The sequence below is a fragment of the Balaenoptera acutorostrata genome, chromosome 13 (genome assembly GCF_949987535.1).
Source record: "Balaenoptera acutorostrata chromosome 13, mBalAcu1.1, whole genome shotgun sequence".
Lineage (NCBI taxonomy): Eukaryota > Metazoa > Chordata > Mammalia > Artiodactyla > Balaenopteridae > Balaenoptera > Balaenoptera acutorostrata.
The window spans coordinates 52,445,818-52,467,167 of record NC_080076.1 but is presented as its reverse complement, the minus strand read 5'-3'; the positions used below and the strand labels follow the sequence as shown (position 1 = coordinate 52,467,167).

The window sequence follows — 21,350 nt, the reverse complement described above, 5'->3', positions numbered from 1 at the left end:
AGCCTGGAAAACCCCCCATTATTTCTCTGATAGTAAATTGTATTGCTTTTGTTGGGCCTGATTTCTTTTTTTTTTTTTTTTTTTTTTTTTTTTTTTTAAAGATTTATTTTTTTTTTTTTATTGATTGATTGATTGATTGATTGCTATGTTGGGTCTTCGTTTCTGTGCTAGGGCTTTCTCTAGTTGTGGCAAGTGGGGGCCACTCTTCATCGCGGTGCGGGGACCGCTCTTCATCGCGGTGCGCGGGCCTTTCACTATCGCGGCCCCTCCCGTTGCGGGGCACAGGCTCCAGACGCGCAGGCTCAGCAATTGTGGCTCACGGGCCCAGCCGCTCCGCGGCATGTGGGATCTTCCCAGACCAGGGCTCGAACCCGTGTCCCCTGCATTATTGGCAGGCAGATTCTCAACCACTGCGCCACCAGGGAAGCCCTGGGCCTGATTTCTTAATCACTCTCCTAATCATTTGACTTGGATAAACTTGACACTTCAGTCCTTCCCTGTGTAGGCTCAAAGGTGGCTGTGGGCTATGGGAAGCTGCTTTTTTTTCTTTTTTTATAGATTTATTTATTTTATTTATTTTTGGCTGTGTTGGGTCTTTGTTGCTGCGCGCGGGCTTTCTCTAGTTGCGGCGAGTGGGGGCTACTCTTCGTTGCGGTGCACGGGCTTCTCATTGCGGTGGCTTCTTTTGTCGCGGAGCACGGGCTCTAGGTGCGCGGGCTTCAGTAGTTGTGGCATGCGGGCTCAGTAGTTGTGGCTCGCGGGCTCTAGAGTGCAGGCTCAGTAGTTGTGGCACACGGGCTTAGTTGTTCTGTGGCATGTGGGATCTTCCCGGAACAGGGCTCGAACCCGTGCCCCCTGTGTTGGCAGGCAGATTCTTATCCACTGCGCCACCAGGGAAGTCCTGCGGGAAGCTGCTTTAAAATTGGAAATTTATCATGGAGAAGTAGGAGATGTGGAGCAGTGGGATGCATGGACCTGGGTACCTAACTCTTAGATCTGTTTGGGAGGATGATACTTGGTGAATGTTAAGTGAATAGATCCACTGGGATTCCTGTGGAAGTGATTCTTTCTAGAAAACACATACTGAATTTTATGTTCCAATTTGTAACAAGCTTCCAAAGGGAACATTCCACTGATGCTCTCCCATCATATATGTGACCTAGGGATGCTGTATGTAATACGTAAAAGAAGCATTTGTAGTACTTTTTAACTAAGATGCTTTCAGAATAATTAGATTTTCCTTTTGAAAAATATTCTTAACTATTGTAAATTATGTCAAGAAAAATCACTTCACATTTTATTTTCCTTGGCTACCATCTGAGGGAGTAGGGAACTTTTCTGTCTACACTTATGGTCTGGAGTTTTCCTTCATCGCTTCTGAGGACGCTTATCCTTTTCTGCACACGGCCGATGCTCTCTTTCACCATGTTTGTTGAATGCATGGTGCAAGAATGAGGTGCTGAGAACGTAGGTGTTCTTCCTTGCTTTCACGGTGTGAGAAGAGAGAAAACTTTCCGTCTCTTTAGTCAGTGAGTGAGAAGAATTTTATGCTCTTCAGCTCAGGGAGGCCAGACATCCCAGTCTGTATTATTGCTGCAACATCTTCAGATTAGGGTTGAAGCCTCCAAGTAGCTCACTGGGAGAGTTTCCCATTTCTGAGTAGTGTTTAAAAAAAAAAAAAAAAAGTTAGATCAATATATTTGGAAAACAGAAGTCATTGCAGAAGAATCACGTTCATCTTACCTGTTGATAGCACAGTGTACTCAAAGTTAGAGAACTTGAAACACGGGACAGTGAAAATTGAGCCAATCGTCCAGAACCCACAAGTACAGATCAAGTGAGGTCTGCATTCAGGTGATTGGCATCCCCTGAAATTTAAACATTTCAAGGCTTAATCTAGGTAATAGTGACTTCATGTTTTAGATTTTAACTCCGGTTTTATTAAACTCCTTACTATAGAGCTTTCTATTTATTATCTTTCTTAGCAGTGTAGGGAGGAGTTAGCTAGGTTGAGGGAAGATTTCACTATTAAAAATGAAAACAAAATTTTTAATAAGGTAATTAGTTCAAATAGCAAGAAAATGTGTGGTTCTTTTTGATGTCCTACTGGCGTCCTCTCTTTTATTTTGAAAGGGATGCATTTAAAATCTTATTTACAAGGCTTATATAGGTAATATAAAAAGCAATGCCCAAGTCATTTGCATTTGTTTTTGGAAAATAATCAGACTGTTTGGGGAGTAACCTCATATATTAAGTGTCTTTCTCTCCTTCTTTGGGGGCATTTCTCTATCAGCCTTGTGTTAATGGTGCTCTGAGCCACAGCGGGACACAGCTCGTCGCCAAGTGAATAGCTCACTGCCACGTAAGCAGGCTTTGACTATTTTGCTACAGAGTCGCCCCATTATTCTGTTTGATTGGCTGGATGATATAGTCTGTTGAGAAATTGTATCAGAGCAACAACTGAATCACAGGGAGTATTTAGAACAAATAAATTGACTTAAATGATGCACTTTTCTCTCTAAAAGATGTCTGAATGTAGAGAGAATGTCTGTGGTGACATTATTGAGGCAGAGATGATGATTAGTAGTGCAGCTTCAGCCGTGACTTTATTCCGCCGTGTACACACATTTATCATTGACAAAATCACCTTTAATCTTATTGCCCCTCACAGCAAATATTCATTTTTTTTATTGTCTATACATATTGGAACAGAGTGTACACAGAGCTTTTGTTTTCATATTCAATTCTGTCAGGGATTTTTCTAGGTTATAATATTCCATCTGGTTTTTTTTATGAGTCATTTATTTCTATTGTAGACTTCTTTCCATTTTCAAAAAATGTTCACTTGTAGAATATACATAACAAAGTTTACTATCTTAACCATTGTTAGGAGCACAGTTGAGTGTGTAGTACATTCACAGTTGGTGTGCATCCCATACCTCTTTGCAGCTTGCAGAACTGAAACTTTATATCCCTTAAACAACAGCTTATTCTCTCCTCCCCTGCAGACCCTGGCAGCTACCCTACTTCCTGTCTCTAAATTCGATTGCTCTAGGTACCTCATGTGGAATCATACAGTACTTTTCGTTTTGTAACTGGCTTATTTCACTTAGCGTAATGTCCTCAAGGTTCATTCATGTTGCAGCATGTGTCAGAATTTCCTTCCTTTTTAAGGCCGAATAATATTTCATTGTAATATACACCACATTTTGTTTATCCATTTATCCATCGATGGACACTCGGGTTGCTTCCACCTTTTGGTTATTATGAATAATGCTGCTAGAATATGGGTGTACAAAAATCTGTTTGAGTTCCTGGTTTCAGTTCTTTTGGGTATATACCCATAAGTGGAATTGCTGGGTCATATGGTAATTCTATTTCTAATTTTTTTGTGGAGCCATTATACTGGTTTCCATAGTGGCTGCATCATTTTACATTCCCACTAACAGTGCACAGTGATTCTAATTTCTCCATATCCTTGCCAACACTTGTGTATTTTCTGCTATTTTGATAGTATCCATTCTAATGGGTGTGATGTGGTATCTCGTGGCTTTGGCATTTCCCTAATGATTAGTGATGTTAAGCATCTTTTCATGTGCTTATTGGCTCTTGTATGTCATCTTTGGAGAAATATCTGTTCATGTCCTTTACCCACTTTTTAATCGGGTTGTTTGCTTTTTTTGTTGAGTTGTAGGAGTTCTTTATATAATCTGGACATTAACTCTTTTTTCAGGTGTGATTTGCAAATATTTTCTGCCATTCCATAGGTTGCCTTTTCACTTTGTTGATTATGTCTCTTGCACAGAAATGTTTTATTTTAATGTAGTCCAACTTACCTACTTTTACTTTTGTTGCCTGTGCTTTGGTGTCATAGCAAAGAAATCATTGCCAAATCCAATGTCATGAAGCTTTTCCTCTATGTAGACAGTTTTTTTTTTTTAAACCCAGGTTTTCCTTATTCTGGATAATGGTGCAATGAATGGCTTCATGGACTTCGCTTTTTTCTTCTGTTGACATTATTTTACTTTACTTTTAGAAAGAAAAGTGAAATACTGAATCAGTTTAGTCTCCTTAAAGCCCATTTTTGGAAATATTAGACAGAGCAGAGGATATCACTTGTCCTGTTAGCAAAAGTTGTTTCTGAAGGAATGGTGTGAGGCTTCTGGAGAAGCATTTAATGATGCCTTGATTGGTGATTGTACGAAGTTGACCCCCGTGATCCTCTGGGACCGTGATTTTTTAAAACAGCATGGGTCACAGAAAAGGCACAGGCCTTTTAAAAGCAGTCAGTGTAGGGGGTGTGAATTTAGGTGACTGTTTCTTCGGTCCTCAGGTTTGAGATCTCAGGGCTGCAATGAGATGAGGTGACTACCATGGACTGATTAGGGTCACATGGCCCCGGATTTCCTTGGTAATATATGAAGTCCAGCCTCCCCACACATTTGAAGGGGAGAAAAGTCAACATTATATGAATATAGAACATTTTCAGAAAAATGGAAAATGCCACTATGTTTGGGGGATAAAATTACATTTGAAGAAACATATTTGGTTAGGGACTGTCTTCTTGTAATTATGCCCATTTATTTAATGGAAAAATATTCCTTTGAGAATCAAATGTGTACATTCCCTCCCACAGTGTTTTAAGAAACAAAATCTTCATCAGTCCAATTTTTAATCTGCTGGAGAAGTTTTGTTTTTTAAAATTTCCATGGCAATGTTCATAAATTTAGAAAAAGACCATCCGTTGCTTCTTTGTATTTTCAAATTTTCCTACCTTTGGGAGAGTCTTCATACAGAGAGAAAATTTTAAGCCATTTCATTACTGGTGGTTCATTTTCAAAAAGCAGACTATGGCAGTGACCATTAAAGTCCTTCTCATCAAAGGATTTCAAAAGACATCACCTTTGGGGAGCATTTTTATGTTTGTTTTTTAACTTTTTATTTTGAAAAATAGCCTACATCTTCCGAAGTATATAAAATAGTTTAGTCAATTACTATGTTCCAGTCAGCCAGCCTTAATCATTATCAAGTCATGGGAAATCATGTTTTATCTATACTTCTGGTCACTTTTAATTCTCCTATCTCGAATTATTTTTGAAACAAAGCTCAGTCATCATTTTATCTATAAATGCTATCAGATACATCTCTAAAAAAAATAGTCCTTAAAATGTAGTATAATACCACTTCTATACCTAAAAAATTAATACTAATTCACTAATATAATCAAATACCCATCAAGGATCATTTATCTGATTTAATTTTTCTTTTTAATTTTTTCTTTTTCATAAGGAAAAACTTTCCATATAAGAATGTATACATATGTAAATATCACAGTGTAACTACTTACATCCAGATAAAGGATATTTCCAACATTCCAGCATCCTTCCTTGGGCTCCCAGTATCCCCCCAATGGTACCAGTGTTCTGAACTCTGTCATCATTAGAGGTCAGAATAGTGGTTTTGAGCTTCATATAAATGGAATCATTCAGTATATACTCCTTTGTGTCTGGCTTCCTTCACTCAACATTACATCTATGAGATTAATTCATGTTTTTGCATTTAGCAGTAGTTCTTTTTCATAGCTATGAACTATTCCACTGAATGAATATGCTGCAATTATTTGATCTGTTCTACTGTTGATGGACATTTGAATTGTTTCCAGTTTGAGGCTACTAAGGATAAGACTATTAAAAACCATGCATGTCTTTTAGGGGCATAATAATTCAATTCTGTTGTACATATGTACTTAGGAGTGAAGTTACTAAATCGTCGATAAGCATGTGCTCAGTAGATCAGGCATGTGGGTGAGTTTTAGTAGAGCAAGTGCACAGCTTTAATAGATACTGCTAAGCAGCATTTGAGACTCCAGTTACTCCACATCCTCGTTACCACTTGGTATTATCAATCCTTATAACTATGGCCAGTCTGATAAGCATATAGTGGTATCTCATTTTGGTTTTAGTTTGTATTTCCCTGATAATGAGTGCTTTTCAGCACTTCTTAATATGCTTATTAACTTTTGGATATCCTCTCTTGTGAAGTGCCTATTAAGACTGCCCTTTTTTTTTTTTTTTAACTGGGTTGCCAGTCATTTTGTACTGATTTATGGGTGTTCTTTATGTATGTATTCTCAAGATGAGCTCTTTGTCTGATATGTGTATTTGCCTTTTTCAGTCTCTTATGAGTGACCAGAAATGCTTAATTTTAATTGTTTTGATATTGGGTAATGTAGGTCTCCAGCTTTGTTGATCTTCTTTAAATTTGATTTGCCCATTCTAAGTATTTTGCTTTTCCATGTAGATTTTAGAATCAACCTGTCAAAACACACACACACACACACACACTGGGATTTTGCTTGAGACAGCTTTGTTGGTCTTCTTTAAATTTGACTTGGCCTTTCTAAGTATTTTGCTTTTCCATGTAGATTTTAGAATCAACCTTTCGAAACACACACACATGCACGCACACACACACACACACAGACACACACACCGGGATTTTGCTTGAGATTGCATTGGAGCTACAGTTCAGTTTAAGAGAAGATAATATCTCAGCAGTAATGAGTCTTTCAATCCATAAGAATTGTATATCTCGTTATTTAGGTTACTGGTTCACAACCAGGGTTGATTTTGCCCCAGTAGGACGTTTGGCAGTGTCTAGGGACATTTTGGTTGTCACACCTGGGGGGGGTGGGGGTGGGCGGAGGCAGTGGCTTGTGCCCCTGTCATCATGTAGGTAGAGGACAGAGATGCTACTCAACATCCTACAGTGCACAGTGCAGCCCGCCCCCGCCCCCAACAAAATTATCTGGCCCCAAATGTTAAGGATGCCACTGTTGCAAAATGCTGATTTAGGGTTTTCATTTTCCTAGCAATGTCTTGAGTTTTCAGTGAAGCAGTGTTGCACATTTTTGTTAGAGTTATCCTTAGCTATTAATATTTTCATGCTATTGTGAATGATAATTTTTTAAGTTTCATTTTCTAACTGTTGCTAGTGTATGTGTATATATGTGTTTATGTACATGTGTGTGGATACATGCAGGATATTTGTTGTTTTATGTCTCTTATGTCCCAGTTGTTTTATATTTTACAAGCTCTCTTTCAGTCTCTTTTTTTCACCCTTACATTTTTTTTATTGTTGTTGAAGAAACTAGCATCTTTGTCCTGTAGAAGCTCCCACAGCTTGGATTTTGCTGATGGTATCGGTTTAATATTGTCCCCTGTCTTTATGATCACTGTCTGTATCCATTAATTGATTAGGAGCAGCTGCAAAACGAGATACTCTGATTCTATCATTTGCTTTTCATTTATTAGCCCAGGACATTTTTGTAAAGAGGCCCACCCCACATCTGATTGGTTACTCTGAGTTTATAGAGAAAAGGTGTGGTAAATGCTATTCTTTCCCCTTTTTAACAGTTTTCAAAATAATGAATTGGTTCTCTAGGATCCTCCATAGGCAACCAGTGAGTTGTTGAATTGGTTCTCTAGGATCCTCCATAGGCAACCAGTGAGTTGTTGAGTTGTTTTTTAACTAAAAAGTATCATTATGAATTTACGGTTTTAAATTACTTGATATTTCAAACCATTGCTATTTTTACCTGATTGGTGATCTAATTGTTAACATCTTTGGCTTGAACCTCTTCAAGAGCCTAATGTAGTTTTTAAACTTCCTTGCTTTCTGTTATAACACAATATTCAAGGCTGTTGAACATTTCTTGCCCCTGAGCTTGAGTCAGCCATCTCTTTGTGGATCTTTCACTTAATGTATTTAGAGAGGGTGCCGGACCATGCTGAATACTACTGGGTGGTCATTGTTTCTAGGCTTTGAATTAACTTTATCCTTTTTCCTGTTCACAAAATCCTTGGTTTCAAAAAACACCAACGTACATATGCATTGTTTTATCACAAACTACATACCCAACAGCTGTAGAATAATGGTACCAACTTGACTGGTAAAAATATGATTACTGAAAACAAAAACTTTTTTTGCAATCTTTTGGGGTCTGTTTTTAAGGGTATTTCATAATAGGGATGTGCTGTCAGATTACTGTATTTTAAAGTCGTTTGGAATACTTCTACTCTGTGTGGTTATTTTACCAATTGGGTTTGCATTTAGGTACATTTAATTCACTTTACATTTGAATTTTTAGGGATTGCACTATTAAAATTTGATATTATGACATATACAATATTTACATGGTTCCAAAGTCAAATCTACAAAACAAGAGGTATATACAAAGAAGGTTCGTTTCTATCCTTGTTTCTTCTTCCCTATCCCTCCCTCACTTTGTAAGTATCCGTTAAAAAACATGTTTATGGGTTAACTTACCATTATTTTTTTTTCAATATCGCACATATGTATATGGATTTAGATCCTCCCTTCTTTTAAATAAGTGAGGTTTTCACGAGGTGGCCTATTTCACTTGCCCCCCACCTCCTTTATGTAACTTCTGGTATTTAGAAAGGTTTGTCTTTTGGTTTTAATGCTTTACCTTTATACTCAACCTTTACCTGATACCTCGCTCCCCGCCTCCACCCTTGTGCTGGTCATTGGTTCCCAGTGTGAGCCTCTTCCTTCTCCGCCCCCCCCGCATCGGTGTTGAAGTAATGATCCCCCCAGCATCAGTGTTGAAGTAATGATCCTTGTACTCTTTGGAAACCTTCCCAAATCTCCAAATTGAATACGTTTTATGTGGAAACACATGTGTGGGCCGCAATTGATTTAGAGGAGGTAAGTTAATGTAGGATCCCCTGGGTCATGTTGAGTTAAAAAAATAAAATAAAATCAGGTGAAGGAAACCAAGTGAACCTTGTTAGATGAAGCTCTTACAGCACCAGGTAACGTTGCAGCACGAGGATTCCTGCTTCCCTGTCAGTTCATTATCGAGTGGCTAATGCACCCAGGTGCCCTGGGGTTTATGGAGACAGTACCTCAAGGAGGGAAAAATGTTTCTCTGGGGCTGATCTGTCACTTAAATGAGAAGATAGTATGTGAAGTACTAAGGGCTAGGCTAGGGCACCATGAATCATTAATAGCCTGGGCTCTCAGAAACCTAATTTTAGTCCAGAACAAGAAGCAAATGTAGCAGCACTAGGCCCTCGATTCAGCGCCTTTTCATTTCTCAAATGGCTAACGGCTAAGCGGGCGAAGACGGGGAAGCTGGGCTGCTCAGCTCTTGATTGAAACGTTCCTGAAAGGCAGAGCTCTTTCGTTCCTTCACTGATTCATGGTTGTTGGATGCCTGCTGTGTGTAAGGCATAATGGTGAGGGAGAAGAGGCAGAAGAGAGCATTCTAGAGGGGACCCTCATACACAAACCAGGTTATAACGTAGCGGGTGGAAGCCTGTAATGGCGCCTCCGGGGAGAGCCCCGGAGTGGAGAGCTGACGTCTGATCAGGTGCAGAGTTGGGAGGATGGAGCCTGGGCCGCGTGCTTGGGGAGGTGCTGCTGGAGCTGGTTCACGGGTGTGAGCGCTGGTGCGGGATTCTTCACCCGTCACGACACCTTCCTAATTCTTGGAGGTTCAATACCCTATGCAGTGGGGGTAAGCAAGCTCTTCTTCACTGTAGAATTTGAGTAGGTACCAAGCAGATGGCAAAAAATTGTAGCAGAGGGTTAACATTCCAAATCATTTGAGTTCCTGATCCCCGCCCCTGCCCCCAACATAACCCCCACCATCCAAGAGGAAAACGGATGTGCATCCCACTTGACCCTGCAGTGCTACCTCTAGCAGTTTATCCCAAGAATACATTTGGACTCCCTGCAGATGACACGTACAAAGATGTTCCTCTGAGCGTGCGGTATATGTGTGTACGTACGTATGCATATATCCATCTAAATGTGCACACTCTTCTTCCCATACACACCTCCACCAAATACACACATGGTCACCTTGGACTTAAACTAAATCTCCAGTAGGGGATTGACTAAATACATTGTTCTTGGCTTTTTTTTTTTAATAATGACCATATATTATTTACATAATAACAAAAGCAGTACAATTATTTTTAAGAAGGCAGTTACAACTTGCTTTCTCCTTTAGCGCCATCCACAGAGATTTGGAATTTTGTACTGGTTGTGAATTTGAAGCAGAATGTTTATATTTTCATATTCTTTGAATTAGTATTAGTTTGACTTGGCTTCATATTTTTGGTTTACATATAAAATTGGATAATGACTGTGTATTACAGCAGGGTGATGACTGACTCTAGGGAGGTATTCTTAAAGTTCTTTGGATGGGATAAGTGAGTTTGCCAGGTCTGGCTTAGTGGTAAAACCCTTTGATCTACTCTGAAAATAATACTTAATTTATGTGTGGAAAGTTTTGAACATGTTTTGCATTTTAAAAATGAATATTAATATCATGATGTCACTTGTATGTGGAATCTAAAAAACGATACAAATGAACTTATTTGCAAAAGAGAAATAGACTCACAGACATAGAAAACAAATTTATGGCTACCAAATGGGGAAGGGGGGGAGGGATAAGTGAGGAATTTGTGATTAACAGATAGATACTACTACATATAAAATAGATAACAAGGACTTGTATAGCACAGGGAACTATATTCAATATCTTGTAATAACCTATACTGGAAAAGAATCTGAAAAAGAATATATGTAGAAGTGAATCCCTTTGCTGTACACCTGAAACATTGTAAATCAACTATACTTCAATTTTTAAAATTTATAAAAATTAAAAAAAAAAGAATATTGGACTTCCCTGGCGGTCCAGTGGTTAAGACTCTGCACTTCCACTGCCCGGGCTGTGGGTTCAATCCCTGGTCGGGGAGCTAAGATCCCACATGCGGTGCGGCCAAAATAAATAAATAAAATTTTTAAAAAATGAATATTAATCATCTTCCTTTAGCCACGTGTTTTCAGATGTTGGATTGGTTTACTAAAGCAATGTCAATTATAATGTGACTTTCTTGTTCTCCTTGCTTTGAAGAATCAGGTGCGGGGGAGATTCTATCCTGGTGGACAGACCTGTGAACTTCTTGCCTCTTTTACTTTTTTCTTAGGGTAATGTAATTGGATTGAAGACCTTAACGACTTCTGTCCAATTATTGGGAATATATAGTGATCCTGATATATCAAATGTTTTTAAAATAAAATTTCACAATAAAAATAATTTTATTTTGTTTTCTTAACAGAAATCGTAGCCCATTAATGAGTTTTGGAGCCAGCTTTGTCAGTTTCTTGGTAAGTTGATGGGGGAAGAGGTTTTGGTGGGAGGGAAACAAATATGTAACGTATGTCTTTTAGTGGTTACCTGCTGTACAGATACACTATTGTAGAAGATCTTTTACAGTTTAAAACTGGAATAAAATTTTTGCCTATTAACCAACACTTATGAGATACCCTTCCCTAATTTTTTTTTTTAACATCTTTATTGAAGTATAATTGCTTTACAATGGTGTGCTAGTTTCTGCTTTAAAACAAAGTGAATCAGCTATACATACACACATGTTCCCATATCTCTTCCCTCTTGCATCTCCCTCCCTCCCACCCTCCCTATCCCACCCCTCTAGGTGGTCACAAAGCACCGAGCTGATCTCCCTGTGCTATGCAGCTGCTTCCCACTAGCTATCTATTTTACATTTGGTAGTGTATATATGTCCATGAAACTCTCTCACCCTGTCACATCTCACCCCTCCCCCTCCCCATATCCTCAAGTCCATTCTTTAGTAGGTCTGTGTCTTTATTCCCATCTTGCCACTAGGTTCTTCATGACCTTTCTTTTTTTTTCCTTAGATTCCATATATATGTGTTAGCATACTGTATTTGTTTTTCTCTTTCTGACTTACTTCACTCTGTATGACAGACTCTAACTCCATCCACCTCATTACAAATACCTCCATTTCATTTCTTTTTATGGCCGAGTAATATTCCATTGTATATATGTGCCACATCTTCTTTATCCATTCATCCGATGATGGACACTTTGGTTGCTTCCATGTCCTGGCTATTGTAAACAGAGCTGCAATGAACATTTTGGTACATGACTCTTTTTGAATTATGATTTTCTCAGGGTATATGCCCAGGAGTGGGATTGCTGGGTCGTATGGTAGTTCTATTTTTAGTTTTTTAAGGAACCTCCATACTGTTCTCCATAGTGGCTGTATCAATTTATATTCCCACCAACAGTGCAAGAGTGTTCCCTTTTCTCCACACCCTCTCCAGCATTTATTGTTTGTAGATTTTTTGATGATGGCCATTCTGACCGGTGTGAGATGATACCTCATTGTAGTTTTGATTTGCATTTCTCTAATGATTAAGGATGTTGAGCATTCTTTCATGTGTCTGTTGGCCATCTGTATATCTTCTTTGGAGAAATGTCTGTTTAGGTCTTCTGCCCATTTTTGGATTGGGTTGTTTGTTTTTTTGTTATTGAGCTGCATGAGCTGCTTGTAAATCTTGGAGATTAATCCTTTGTCAGTTGCTTCATTTGCAAATATTTTCTCCCATTCTGAGGGTTGTCTTTTGGTCTTGCTTATGGTTTCCTTTGCTGTGCAAAAGCTTTTAAGTTTCATTAGGTCCCATTTGTTTATTTGTGTTTTTATTTCCCTTTCTCTAGGAGCTGGGTCAAAAAGGATCTTGCTGTGATTTATGTCATAGAGTGTTCTGCCTATGTTTTCCTCTAAGAGTTTGATAGTGTCTGGCTTAACGTTTAGGTCTTTAATCCATTTTGAGTTTGTTTTTGTGTATGGTGTCAGGGAGTGTTCTAGTTTCATACTTTTACATGTACCTGTCCAATTTTCCCAGCACCACTTATTGAAGAGGCTGTCTTTTCTCCACTGTATATGCTTGCCTCCTTTATCAAAGATAAGGTGACCATATGTGCGTGGGTTTATCTCTGGGCTTTCTATCCTGTTCTATTGATCTATATTTCTGTTTTTGTGCCAGTACCAAACTGTCTTGATTACTGTAGCTTTGTAATATAGTCTGAAGTCAGGGAGCCTGATTCCTCCAGCTCCATTTTTCGTTCTCAAGATTGCTTTGGCTATTCGGGGTCTTTTGTGTCTCCATACAAATTGTGAAATTTTTTGTTCTAGTTCTGTGAAAAATGCCTGTGGTAGTTTGATAGGGATTGCATTGAATCTGTAGATTGCTTTGGGTAGTAGAGTCATTTTCACAATGTTGATTCTTCCAATCCAAGAACATGGTATATCTCTCCATCTATTTGTATCATCTTTAATTTCTTTCATCAGTGTCCTATAATTTTCTGCATACAGGTCTTTTGTCTCCTTAGGTAGGTTTATTATCCTTCCCTAATTTTAAAGATTAAATGCTTATATCTTCTAGAGCATTATATTTTTTCCAACCAAAATCCTTTTTAAAATAAAAATATAATTGAAAGACCTTTCGAAAAATTAAAACTGCATTAGAGTTGAAAAGAAAAAAAAAGTCAGACTTTGGATAATAAAGGTTTGCTTTAAAATTATTGAATAAATGTGGACTGGAAGATAAGTTAAATTTGCAGATTTAAAGTTTATCGGTTACTTTTACATTTTTGAATATTAATATTTAGGAATTGAGAGAATAGGTTGCAGTTAGGTTTTATAGCTAATTTATTTATTTATTTCTTTATTTTTGGCTGTGTTGGGTCTTCGGTTCGTGCGAGGGCTTTCTCTAGTTACGGCAAGTGGGGGCCACTCTTCATCGCGGTGCAGGGACCGCTCTTCATCGCGGTGCGCGGGCCTTTCACTATCGCGGCCCCTCCCGTTGTGGGGCACAGGCTCCAGACGCGCAGGCTCAGTAGTTGTGGCTCACGGGCCCAGCTGGTCTGTGGCATGTGGGATCTTCCCAGACCAGGGCTCGAACCTGCGTCCCCTGCATTAGCAGGCAGATTCTCAACCACTGCGCCACCAGGGAAGCCCTGCAGTTAGGTTTTAAAATAAATTGGGCAATGTAGAAAATTGGGTGCTTTTAATTAGGTCCTTCCAAGAACCTGGTGTCCTGTCTCTGCCCTTGTAGCCCGTTCATCTCAGAAACCTCAGTTCTTCTGGGAGAAAGTAGCAGGTTTTCAGCAGAGAAGGGATCTTTTTTTTTTTTTTTTTTTAACATCTTTACTGGAGTATAATTGCTTTACAATGGTGTGTTAGTTTCTGCTTTATAACAAAGTGAATCAGCTATACGTATACATATATCCCCGTATCCCCTCCCTCTTGCATCTCCCTCCCACCCTCCCTATCCCACCCCTCTAGGTGGTCACAAAGCAAGGGATCATTCCTACCAGTCAAATGTGACCTGAAAAAATCTACCAGGATCAGGTGCTTGGAAACAAGCTGTCAGTGGAAGTTTTCACTGGGGACAATAAAAAATGGGTTCCTTACAAGTGAGCCCATTGGAATTGCTGTCCCTGAAACGATTGATAATTTTCAAAGTAGTACCTACTAGCTGATGTTTCATTAGCGTTTTGTGCTGTCCTTGATGAACCCAGGGATCCATGCGTGGGTAGAAAGTGCTTTCAGTGAGGCTGTGTTCTAAAAACTGAATTAAGTGGACCAGTCAGAAATTGTATAATTTTTTTTGTTACTGTGTTTAATAACAAAAAAATGTAGAACAGTAATTGCAAGGACATTTGTTACCATACATTTTTTCATGCTGGTGTAATAGAGGTATGTTCTTATTTCATATTGAGATTATAGGTTTTTTTTTTTAATGAATAGGGTATGCTGTAACATTCTGATTCTTTTACTGGCAATAAATCATTTAGATGGTTTTTCCCCCTAGTTTGGAGTTGTGTTGTAATAAATTGGCCTAAATTTTCAGATACTTACTGATTCATTCTTTCCTTATTTCTTTCTTGGAAGAATGCCATGATGACATTTGAGGAAGAAAAAATGCAGTTGGCATGTGATGACTTAAAAACCACAGAAAAGCTGTGTGAAAGTGAAGAGATTGGAGTAATTGAAACAATCAAGAATAAAATTAAGAAGAATGTAAGTACTATGTCTTTAAGTTATGAACTATGTGCTGCTTACTTAGAACATTGTTTATTTACTTGGTTTTTGGTGTTTAGAACATGGCTAAAGCACTAAATGTTTCTTACAGCTTTTGATTATGTAAAGCATGTTTCTTAAAGCAATAGAACCCCCTTTAATCATTAGAGCTTTTCAGTGCATGTTCTTTTGGTATCCTAAAATTATCTTCTTCCACAGTGGACCATGCTGCAAGGGCTTTTGTAGGCTTTCATATATGTATTTCAGATATGTTGCATTGGCATAATTCAGGAATTTAGCTGTTACCTCCTTTTAAAGCCCAGGGCACCCCAGCCTTTGGTTATAAATAAAGTCACAATGATATCATAATCCACTTTTCCTGATTTTTCTTGCACCTTTCAGTGCAAAAGTTCTAGACTTTGAGAGGCATCCTCCTATCTCTGATGTTTCTGGAGCACCCAGGGGAGTCACATGTGTCACTTGTTTAGTTGACAAATCAGTCTGTCGGTTACAGTCAGCAAAAGCCACCTGTCATTTCTGCTCCTTTATGTTCACTCCAGGTGGCTTCACCTCTGCTCTTGCTTATGGTGTCCGCCATAAGGAAGCCACTGATGGGCCCAGATTACTGTCTCCTGACACTCTAGAAGGAGAGAACACCACAGTTCTCCTTGATTTCTCGTTTCTCCAAACTGCACATCAGTCAGTGACCAAGTCCTGTTGACTCTTTGTTAAATACGTCCTGAATTCATCTACTTTCCCTGCCAATGCCCTGGGCCAGCCACTATCTCCACTTGCCTAAGACAAACCCTCACTGGCGTTTCTGCCTCCAGTCTCACTGTTCTGTAATTCTTCTCCAAAATACAGTCACTAAGATGTATTATACATCGCTGATGTATAATATAAATATAAATTTAATATTATATATTATAAATATAAATATAATATAAATATAAATCAGCAAATTATACATCGCTGATTTCATTTTCAGTGTCCCCGCCCCCTACCACTGCCATTGCACTAAAATCCAAACTCCTTAATGTGGCTGACTTGTCATTGACTTCTCCTCTGCCTGGAACATTCGTCTGCCTCTTGACCTGGTTCATATCCATTCTTTAGTTCTTCCTAGATGTCATTTTCTCTAGAGACTCTTGTCTGAGCCCCCAAGCCTATTAGTGTGTCTCCTACAGGTTCCCATAGTTCCTTGTACTTCATCCTTCAGAGCATTTTCTGCATTACATGGTCGTCAGCGTTCCCTCATTAGACTGTAAGCTAATTTACATGTCTGTGCTCAGTATCTAGTACCAGGCCCAGCACATACGTTAATAATCAACATTTGTAATGGGTCCTTGCTTAAAAAGCATTTTCACCTACAGTATCTCATTAGCCCTTCCAACAGCCTTGCAGAGTAGATGTTATTACAAGCAGAGAAAACAGAAGCATCAATAGATTGACATTTGCTTAAGCAAATAGGGTAATGGGTGCTGGAACTAGATCAGGAACAAGAGTGACCATGGTGAATTCTGCTAATCTAGAAAAAAGAGAAGCCAGCCATTTTGTCATGTATATTATGTATACTTTTGTCATATTTGGAAAAATCGTATCATTTCTTATATCACTGTGAAAGCATATGAAAACTAACCTATTTTGTTCAAGTTTAAGAATGCACTGTTTTATTTCAGAGCGAATTTTCTTCATTTAGCATTCTTTACGATGAAAACCAAAATCTTATTAAAAAGTAGGGTTTTTTGGTTTTACTTTTTCATATTTTATAGAGGTAGTCACCTTTAGAGATTATGACTTAAATTTCAAGTTCAATTTGTGATTCATTCAAAGATAATTTTTAATTCCAGGGTGTTTTCTCCTTAACTAACATGTAATCAGTTTCCAACCCTCACATCTCGGTTGCGTGCACCAAAGGAATGAACCCTAATACTATCGGTCCTTCCTGAAGGCAGATGGCTGCAAAGTGGCATTTCAGGTTGTTTACCTGGGGCAATGTTTTGTACCTTCAGTGATTTTTTATTTTGGATAAGTAAGAACTTATGTTGTTTTCAGAAAGGTAAAACTCTGAAGTTGTGTGTCGGCTTTCATGTTTCCCATGAACTCAGTTTCTGTCATTTAGAGTATTTGTCTTTGAGTTACAAGCCTCTTCATCAATGTATTGTTAACAAAATAAAGCTGGACTTAATGCGGGAGGATAGAACTACCAGGCTCAGAGTGTAAATTTGGTCTTGGATTTCAGCAACTGCTGTTTCACACTCCCTGCATGAAATTATTTTGCACAATAAAGTAATAGTTGTTTGGAAGGAATATTGTTCTTGGGTGTGATTTATCGGTGTGTACTTTCTTCCCACCAAACAGGTTGATGTCCGAAAATCCACCCCTTCTATGGTTGATCGGCTTCAGAGGCAGATAATCATAGCTGACTGTCAAGTTTACTTGGCTGTGCTCTCATTTGTAAAGCAAGAATTGTCAGGTATGCTGAAGCATTGTTTTTAATGGCTTTTGCTATTCAGTGGACACAATTGGTAATACCTTTTGTTAATTAATTAATTTATTTATTTATTAAGAACACCTCGTATTTCAGTCTTTGAAAACATGTGGCATCTCTTTGGGGCGTGATCCTGATTTATTACTTGAGAAATTGAAACCACATGTGCTTAATGTGGGTTTAGTAGAGACGTTTTAATTCCAAAATCTGTTTCGTCCTCTTGTATCCAGATAGTCTGTCATACTTAGAGATATTACCAGTGCCTTAGACAGATTGATAGATTGATGGTTTTTTTTTTTTCTTCTTTGTGGGAATCGAGTTGTGATAATAACCCTTTAAAGTGAAATATAACCAGTTTAAGTTACTCAGAAAATTGTTATTGAAGGCCTGAGTGCGTACTAGAGACTTCCTAACATACTTGAATGACCTACATTTTAACAACCCTTAATGAGGAATATAAACTGATTTCTTACTTAGTTTGCCCAAGACAAATGTTTTCCAGGATTTTGTAGCTTTAATATCTTGAGTGGCATAGACTGGAATTGAGGTTCTCAGAGCTTGCTGTAAGATTAACTTTGACACTAATTCTTCCTTTAATGTGGTTTTATGTCTCTGATGCTGATGGCAGAAACCTGCCTCTTTGGTAGATAGGATTTACTTGAAAGAGTGAAAATTCAAAAAGGAAATTGACTAAAATTCACAATGAGAAAAGCATTTTCTTCCAAACCTGAGACGAAAAAGGGTATGTTGCCGCTAAGTGATAACATACACTTTTCTTTCTGGATTACCGGCAGCCAATTTTCCTGTCCCTTTTCTTTCTTTCTTGTCTCTCTCTGTCTCCATCTCATACTTGAGGCTGCTTTGTTTCTTCTCTTTGGCTCAAGTCAGAAGTAGAATTAACTTTTATTGTGACCTCCAAAATGTGGGCTTCCTAGTAAGTATCTTCTTTTAAAATGTGTTTTATGGTTGTACTATGGCCTTTTCCTTTTGATCCAATTTTTTTTTTCTCTTTAAGTCTCATCTCAGGACTCTCCCAATAACTATCTTACTTATATGGTTGAGGGCTCAAAGCTCATGTGAATTTTCTATAACACAGTGATGTAAAATCCCCCATCTGGAGTGGCACGCTCACGTATATGTAAAAGAGCAACGGGAGGAACTGGACCTCTTTGGTCAAGACGGGAGCTCTGGTGTTTTCTGTGATCTTGGACTACTTTTTCCTGAGGCTCAAGGACTTTTCTAAGGACCTCATTTTAGCCATTAAGAAAATATCTGTTGAGAGAAAAGGATAAATCAAATGTAGTAAAATGTTTGGGGAATCAGGGTAAAGGATGTCGGGGAAACTTTATATTAATCTGTCCTTCACATGTTCATTCATGGGTCCATTCAACAAATAATGATAGAGCACATACAATGCTCAGCACTGTGTTGCATGAGCAAACCCAGGCCATGGTCCCTGCCCTCATGAAATTCAGAATCATCAGTTAGTACTATTTATTTTTAAAATTACTCTGATTGTAAAATTACTAAATAATTGCTTTAGAAAATTTGGAAAATATAAAATAGTGAAAAAGCAAGTCATTTCTAATCTCACTGCTTGGAGAAAATCACTCTTTATTGCAAGTGTTCTGTTTTTAATCTTTCTCTTTCTTTAAAAAATTGAATCTGTGATGTTTTGTATCCTACTTTTCCCTTTTAGATTATAATTCACATATTTTTCCTATAGCTCAGAGTTTCAAACTATAATTTTAAAAGCATTAGTTTATCATGTGAAGGTGCCATAATGTATTTAACCAGTTTCTCTCGGACATTCCCGTGCTCTTCGCTCTGTTTTCTGTTGTTGTTTTAGTGAAGCTGAACTTCATTTTTTTTTTTAAATTTTATTTATTTATTTATTTATTTATTTATTTATTTATTATTTATTTATTTATGGCTGTGTTGGGTCTTCGTTTCTGTGCGAGGGCTTTCTCTAGTTGTGGCAAGCGGGGGCCACTCTTCATCACGGTGCGCAGGCCTCTCACTGTCGCAGCCTCTCTTGTTGCGGAGCACAGGCTCCAGACATGCAGGCTCAGTAGCTGTGGCTCACGGGCCTAGTCGCTCCGCGGCATGTGGGATCTTCCCAGACCAGGGCTCGAACCCGTGTCCCCTGCATTGGCAGGCAGATTCTCAACCACTGCGCCACCAGGGAAGCCCTACATATCATAGATTTTTAACAGCACTCTTGGTTCTTCCTGATGCCGTATAATTTATTGAATGTAATATGGATAGTGAAAGGAAATTGACAGACATGAAAACCTCAGGTTCTAATAAACACATGTAGTGGTCATTTGCTTAATGAATAGCTCAGTATTTGTCTCAAACAAACAAACATAACTAAAAATGTGCTTCATTTGCCTTTCAGAAATCCTCTAGGTTATAAAACTACGAAAAACTTACTCTTTGTTGGGACCCGTTTCTTAAACTTTGTTGATGGATAATTGTTTTGGAACAACCCCTCCTTGGAGATATTTGTTGTAGGTGGTCCTCCCCCACCCCTTGATCAGGTGGCCCAGAAGTGGGTGTGGGTACACACTCACCTGAGCTCCAGGTAGGAGTGAGTCTGTGTGAATTTGTTAGTGCTTCTGACTTTTGAAAGAGCTCCTGTACTTTGTCTCATTTGAATTTCTTTATAGTGAATTACCCCATCCTCTCTATTTTCCTATACTATTTTTTTAAAGATTTATTTATTACTTATTTATTTTATTTATTTATTTCTGGCTGCATTTCTTTTTGGTTGAGGCATGCGGGATCTTTCACTGTGGTGCTTGGGCTCTTCGTTGTGATGCGTGGGCTTCTCTCTAGTTGCGGCGTGTGGGTTTTTTGTTCCTCTTCTCTTCTCTAGTTGTGGTGTGCAGGCTTCAGGGTGGGTGGGCTCAGTAGTTGTGGTGCACGGGCTCTCGTTGAGGTGCGTGAGCTCAATAGTTGGGGCATGAGGGCTTAGTTGCCCCACGGCATGTGGGATCTTAGTTTCCAGACCAGGGATCGAACCCGTGTACCCTGCATTGGAAGGTGGGTTCTTTATCACTGGACCACCAGGAAAGTCCCTCCTATACTACTTTTTAATTTACTCTATTATCCAAAGGCCTTTGTTGTTGTTGTTTTTTGCCGTGAGCACATATGAATTACTTTCGTAACAAAAGTACTTATTTTTAAACCGACTTGATGGCCTTTGCCACCTTGTTTGTGTTTCCTGTATTTCCTTTGGGCTTGAAGATCGGCCCCACGTCTTACTATTCTTGGCATAACATACGCTCAGTAAATTTTCCTCAAATGAGATTGCTTGCCTCGTTTCACAGGTGAGGCCGTTGAGGCTGGATGATTTGTTTGAGGTTGAACAGTTTACACAGTGATGACAGAACCAGGACCTGAGCTGTGGGCTTCTTATTTCATATCTGAATTTCTAGCATTCACAGTCTTCCCTTCACCTTCATTTGGTCACATGAACCACCAGCCTCCCAATGGCCCAGAAACCCAAGGTTCTCAGGGCCTTGTCCCTCAGGCCCCGTGCGCACATGCGCCTTCCGTCCTATGGAATGAGCCCCCCGGAGAGTAGAACAGCCTGCTTTTGGCCCGGATGCTTCTCCAGGCCCGGATGCTTCTCCAGGCCACATTCTCTACGATGCCCCTGGAGTGCTCTTTCTAAACCTTGTTACACCTGTGCTTGAGACACTTAGCTGTTCTGCAGCATCGCCTACAAGGAATAGTGCAGATTCCTTCCTCGGGTGGCATGGAAGAACCTGCCCCCTACCTTGCCGCCACCGCCTCTGGCTCGGCAGGGCTGATTGCAGGTCTCTGAGGCCCTGCCGCCTCGGGCCTTGGTGTGCGCCGTCCTCTCAGTTTGGAACCCCTTTTGTCTTTCTCTTGTGCCTCCC

The 21,350-nt window shown here is 39.1% G+C and overlaps 1 protein-coding gene across 1 annotated transcript in view; it reads left to right on the top strand.

Moving 5' to 3' along the window:
- TTC39C (tetratricopeptide repeat domain 39C) overlaps positions 1–21,350 on the top strand; it is a 109,632-nt gene that overhangs the window by 39,280 nt on the left and 49,002 nt on the right. The window contains exons 2-4 of the mRNA XM_057526586.1: positions 11,157–11,205; positions 14,820–14,948; positions 17,310–17,424. Of these exons, the coding sequence (XP_057382569.1) occupies positions 11,157–11,205; positions 14,820–14,948; positions 17,310–17,424 (293 nt within the window). The remainder of the gene's footprint in view (positions 1–11,156; positions 11,206–14,819; positions 14,949–17,309; positions 17,425–21,350) is intronic.